Source organism: Aureococcus anophagefferens (assembly GCF_000186865.1).
Source record: "Aureococcus anophagefferens unplaced genomic scaffold AURANscaffold_2, whole genome shotgun sequence".
NCBI classification, from domain to species: Eukaryota; class Pelagophyceae; order Pelagomonadales; family Pelagomonadaceae; genus Aureococcus; species Aureococcus anophagefferens.
This window is the reverse complement of record NW_008705562.1, coordinates 3,290,492-3,296,491: the sequence shown is the minus strand read 5'-3', so window position 1 is coordinate 3,296,491 and position 6,000 is coordinate 3,290,492. Positions and strand designations below refer to the sequence as shown.

The 6,000-nt window shown below is 76.5% G+C and overlaps 1 protein-coding gene across 1 annotated transcript; it reads left to right on the top strand.

The window, feature by feature from the left end:
• Positions 1–563: 563 nt before the first annotated feature.
• On the top strand, positions 564–5,955 carry AURANDRAFT_61466 (hypothetical protein; the record flags this gene model as incomplete). Its single annotated transcript, XM_009034993.1, has 6 exons — positions 564–1,808; positions 1,936–2,402; positions 2,473–3,403; positions 3,603–5,056; positions 5,188–5,383; positions 5,455–5,955. The coding sequence occupies 6 exons, from the start codon at positions 564–566 to the stop codon at positions 5,953–5,955; spliced, it is 4,794 nt and encodes a 1,597-aa protein (XP_009033241.1).
• Positions 5,956–6,000: the final 45 nt, after the last annotated feature.

Below are 6,000 nucleotides of genomic sequence, written 5' to 3'. Positions count from 1 at the left end.
GACCGCGCGAGGACATCCAGAAGGTCTTCAACCTCTTCGACGACGACCAGACCGGCCACATCACGCTCCGCAACTTGAAACGCGTCGCCAAGGAGCTCGGCGAGACCATGTCCGACGCGGAGCTCATGGAGATGATCGAGCGCGCCGACACGGACCAGGACGGCGAGATCTCGCCCGACGAGTTCTACGGCATCATGACCAAGAAGACGTTCACGTAGAGGCGGTCGCCAACCCAGAGAGCAGCGCCCGGGCGACCAGAGGTGGCGACTCGCGTGATCTCTAACCCAATATACTGTTTCCCGGGCCGGTCGACGCGCGGCGCTCGCGCGAAGGAGCGCGGGGCTCGTGCGAAGGAGCGGCGCTCGCGCGAAGGAGCGCGGGGCGCCGAAACTGGACCGCCGGACGGCCGAAAGCGCCGCGCCGCGTGAGTGAGACGGCGCAGCCGCCTCGTACGTGTCTAGGCGCGCGTCATCTATTTTGAAGGGGGCTTGAACGGCAGCTTGAACGCAGAATCGGCGAACACGAAGGTTGGGCCTCCACTGCCGCCGCCCCTGCGCGCGCTTATGCGCCTGGCCCTGGCGACCAGCCTGGCGACGCTGCGCCGCTGCGTCGCCATGAGCGCGGCGCCGAAGACGAAGGTCGTCGTCCTCGCCGGCCCCACGGCCGTGGGCAAGTCGGCGGCGGCGCTCGAGCTCTGCCGGTCCCTCGGCGGCGAGATCGTGTCCGCGGACAGCGTGCAGCTCTACCGGGGCCTGGACATCGGGGCGAACAAGCCGTCGGCGGCGGATATGGCCGCCGTGCGCCACCACCTCGTCGACGCGGGCGACCCGGCCGCGCCGTGGTCCGCGGGCGAGTGGTGCCGCGCGGCCGTCGCGGCCGTCGACGACGTCGCGGCGCGCGGCGGGGTGCCCGTCGTCGTCGGCGGCACGATGATGTACGCGCGGTGGCTCGTGCGCGGCGCGCCGGACGCGCCGCCGGCGTCGGCCGCATCAGCGGCGGCCGCGGCCGCGCTCCTCGCGCCCCACGAGGCCGCGGGCGACTGGGCCGGCGCGGTCGCGGCCGTCGCCGCCGAGGGCGAAACCTTCGCGGCGCGCGCGGCGGCGCTGAGCGCCAACGACTGGTACCGCCTCGCGCGCGCCGTCGAGATCGAGCTCGACGGCGGCGCCGGCGGCCGGCCGCCGCGCGCGCCGCCGCTCGGCGCCTACGACGTCCGCTGCGCGTTCCTCGCGCCCGGCGACCGGGCGGCCCTCTTCCACGGCATCGACGCGCGCTGCGACGCCATGCTCGCGCGCGGCCTCCTCGGGGAGGTCGCGGCCCTCCGGGCCGCGGGCCGGCTCCCCGAGACGTCGACGGCCGCGCGCGCGATCGGCTACCGGCAGGCGCTCGACTACCTCGTGGGCCGCCGCGACGACGCGGGCGACGGCGCGCTGGACGCCGGCGCGCGCCGGGACGCCTACGTCGACTTCTGCCGCAAATTCCGCACCGCGAGCCGCAACTACGCGGCGGAGCAGATGAAGTGGTACCGCCGCGACGCCGACTTCGCCGTCGTCCCCGCGGGCGACGGCGCCGCGCTCGCGGCGCTCTTCGCCGGCGACCGCGCGGACTACGAGGCGCGGCGCGCGGGCGACGGCGCCGCGCGCGACTCCCTCGCCGCGGACAAGAAGGTCATGAAGACCTTCGCGTCGAAGCCCTGCGCCGCCGCCGCGGACCCCGCGGCGCTCGCGGCCCACCTCGCCGCCGCCGACGCCGCCGTCGCCGTGCTGCGCGCGGCCGGGGGCCGCGGCGACGGCGCGCGCGACGACGACACGGTCCGCCTCGCGGCGCTCAAGCGGCAGAAGCGCGGGGGGGGGGCGGCGTAAGGCGTACCTTTGGGGAGTGCAACGCAGACCTGAAACGCCATCAAAGCTCGGGGCAGCTCTGCCGACGAGCATGAAGGATGCCATGGGCATGGCGGACCGGGCGCTCGTGGCGGCGGAGGCCGTGGCGGCCAAGGAGGCGGAGCTGTCGCCGCCCCTGGACGCGTCGTCGCCGGAGTGGATGGCCGACGGCAGCTCGGCGACCTGTATGGTCTGCGAGCGGGCCTTCAACGGCGTGACCGTGCGGCGGCACCACTGCCGGTCCTGCGGGAAGCTCGTCTGCGGGCCCTGCAGCCGGAAGACGGTGATGCGCCTCGGCGGCCCCGCGCGGTGCTGCAACGCCTGCGCGTGGCGCCTCGGCGCGGGCCGCGGGCCCGCGGCGTTCCTCGGCTCCGCGCGGCGGCGGCGGAGCGACAGCCACGCGAGCCGCCTGCGCGCGGCGACGATCGAGGAGAACCAGCGCTGGGCCGGGAGCTGGTCCGGGAACCACCTGCTGCCGCTGGACCCCTTCCGCTACGTCGGCCTCGGCGACTCGCGCCGCGCGGCGTCCCGCGGCCGGGGTACGACCGTCGGGCGCGCTCGACCGGGGACACCGACGAACCTTCGCACGCGGTAGGTTCCGCCGCTTCCCCGCGGACGCGCCGCCGCCGGGCCGCGGCGGCGCCTGGGCCGGCGACTGGGAGCTCGAGCGCGACGGCGACCGCTGCGACGAGCACGGCTGGTCCTACGGCGTCGACTTCTCCGAGTTCGCGCTCCGGGGGCTCACGCGGCCCGCGGCGCGGCCGCTCACGTACGTGCGGCGGCGCCGCTGGGTGCGGTCGTGGCTCACGGGCCTCGGGGGCCGGCCCTCGGTCCGCGCGCGCGACGCGCGGCGGTCCGCGCGCCGCGCGCCGTCGGACGCGCGCGCCGCCGCGGACGCGGCGACGCCGGCCGTCGACGTCGACGAGGCGCTGCTCCGGGGCGGCCCGGGCGCCGCGGACCCCGAGGCGCGCCACGTGGAGATTCTGGACGGCGAGTGCGGCGCCGGCGCCGACGCGTGCGCGGCCTACGCGCGCCTCGCGACGCGGCCCGTCGCGCTCGAGGTCGCGGGCGAGGACGGCGAGGAGGAGCGCGACCTCTACGTGCGCACGCGCGCGCGGTCGCCGCGCGACGACGGGCCCGGCTGGCTCGCGACGGCCTGGCGCCGCACGGCCGTCGTCCGCCGCGCGCGCGCCGACGAGCGGCTCCGGCTGAGCGACGGCGCGGCGGCCGTCGCCGTCGCGAACCCGCGGTCCCTCGTCGACGTCCACGTCTGCGACGCGGAGACGGACGGCGTCGTCGCCGAGGCGATCCTGACGCTCTTCGAGCTCGACGCGTCCATCGAGCGCGACGCCTGCGCGCGCGCCGTCGACGGCCTCGGCGCGCTGGTCTACGGCGACGAGGCCGCGGCGCCGGCGCCGGGCGCGCGCGCGCCCCGGCGGCGGTCCTGCGCGGTCCGGCCCGAGGACGCGGACCGCGTCGCCGTGCCGCTCCGGAGCACGCGCCACGGCCGCGAGGTCCACGGCGGTGTGGATTCCAACCACCGGTTCGGGACGTCCCCACCAAACTTCAGAACTCTCTATCTCGGTCACATCGAAGTCGATTCGGCTGATTTTTGGACGGATCGATTGCTCTTGTCAAGTTCTCGAAGCACAGCGAAAAAGTCTGGTCCAAACCGTCCGATTACGCTCACATTGGAGTCGAGTTGAAGATTTGAGTTGCGCGCAGGTCCACGGCGGCGAGCTCGTGCTCGACGCCGCGCTCGACGTCGACTACGCCGGGCTCGTGCTGCGGACGCGCGAGCGCGTGCCCATGGCGCCGGAGAACCTCGGCGAGTTCCAGACCGCGGCGATGCGCGAGCTCTTCCTGCGCTGCCAGGCGCTCGTGACGCCGGCGGTCGCGGCGCGCGACGCGCTCGTCGCCGTCGCGGACTGGGGCGCCGCGCCGCGGCGCACGGCGCTGACGCTCGCCGCGCTCCTCGCCGTGGAGTGGCACGTCGACGCGGCGAAGATCCTCGCCGTCTTCCCCCTCGCGGCCGTCGCGCTCCTCGCCGCGACGCTGCGGCGCCGCGCGAGTGGCGCGTGGGCGCGCGCGTGGGTCGAGCGCGACGAGGAGCGCCAGCTCATCTGCTGCGCGGGCCTGGGCGGGGGCGAGGGCGACGTCGAGGCGCGCCGCGAGCTCGCGCTGCTCCGCGTCGCCGCGCGCCGCTACGCGGCGCGCGGCCCGGCGCGGTCGCCGCGGCCGCGGCCGCCGCGCGTCGACGTGAGCTACGCGCCCGAGGCCCGGGGCGTGCGCGACGGCGCCTTCCGCTGCCGCGTCGCGACCCTCGACCTCGACGACGGCCGCCCGGCGACGGATCAGGACGCCGAGCGGCGGCCCCGGGGCGTCGACGACGCGGGCGCCGCGAACCCCTGGCTCGAGCGCACCAAGGCCTCGGGCCGCCGGGGGTCCCTGAGCTCGGCGCCGCGGCCCCGGCGCCGCGGCTCCGCGACGGAGCTGCTGAACGTCGCCGCGCGGACGGACGGCGCCGTCGAGGACGTCCTCGAGCCCTGGGTCGCGCGCGGCCGCGTCTTCCGGCGCGCGGCGCGCTACCCCGTGCTCCAGGACCTCGAGGCGGCGGGCAAGGCGCGGCGCGCCGTGCCCTGGAGCCGCGGGGAGGCGGCGCTCGTCTTCTCGCTGGCGGAGCCCGGGGGCGACGACGGCGCCGCGCGGCCGGCGCCGCCGCTCGGCGAGTGCCACGTGCGCGTCGCGGACCTGCTGGGCAGCGCCGCGTCCGAGGCCAACGGCGGGCCCCAGCCGCCCGTCGACGTCTGGCTGCCCGTGGGGCCGCCGGGCGCGACCGACGGCGGCTCGGACGCCGCGGACTCGGACTCGGACGGCGGCGGCGGCGCGCGCGGCCCCGTCGGCGACGTGCTCCTCACGCTCCAGGTCGCGCTCCCGTCGCGGAGCGACCGGCTCCGGCCCCTCACGGACGCGGACCGCGCGGAGCAGACGCTCATCGACAAGCTCGCCGCGCGCGTCCGCGCCGCGGACGGCGGCGACGGCGCGCGGCCGCGGGGCCTCATCGCCGAGTACCAGGCCCTCATCGGCGAGGCGCGGGCCCAGGTGCTCGAGTCGCACCGCCAGCTCCTGCGCTGCGTGTCCTTCGCGGAGTCGCTCGTGAACCTCGCGTGCTGGGCCGCGTGGAACTCAAGCGGCGGAACGCCCCGTCCGGCAACAACTTCAAACCGCCCGATCTCGGCCAAATCGACGTCGATTCGGCTGATTTTGGGACGCATCGCTCTCGTCGAGTTCTCGAAGCAGTGCCACGCAGGTGCTGGGTCCAGCCGCGGAAGACGGCGCTCGTCCTCGCCGCGACGGTCGCGGCGTCGGGCGCCGCGCTCCTGCTCCCGGTCCAGGCCGTGCTCATGGGGGGCACGGCGTCCTTCTTCTACGACGCCTGGATCAAGCACCTGCGGTCGCTGGGCGCGCGCGGCGAGAAGCGCGTCGACGAGCGGCTCTTCAACTTCGTGCGGAGCGTCCCGGCCCGCGCGCGCATCGACCGCCCGCGTCGGACCTCGACGCGTCGCGCCGCGCGCAGGTGCCCGACGCCGCGGACCTCGCCGCGTACTTCGCGCCGCGGACGCGCCGCTTCCTCGACGCGACGCCCGGCGCGCGGTCGTCGCACGCGCGGCTCCAGAAGTTCACGGAGCGCTTCGCCGCGGTCATCTACAAGACGTCGGGCAACTTCTTCAAGCTCTGGCAGCGGCGCTACGTCGTCGTCACCGACGACCGGCGCCTCTACTGGTGGCTGAGCGCCGAGGACACGCGCGACGACCTCCCGCCCAAGGGCGCGCGCTACCTCGCGCCGCCCGAGCAGCAGCGCGCGGCCTTCGCCGACGGCGCCAAGGACGCGCCGCGCGGCGCGCCGCGGACGGGGCGCGTCGTGCCGTACCTCGCGGCGGACCACTTCGGCGCCAAGCCCGCGCTCCACTTCCTCTGCGCGACGTCGGAGGACGAGGCCGAGCGCCTCCGCGTCGCCCTCTGCCAGGCCGACGACGGCGACGCCGCGACGCCGCGGACGCCGCGGACGCCCGGGTAGCTCCAGCGGGCTTCGTTTTACATTAGACACCTTTGGTCCCCAGTC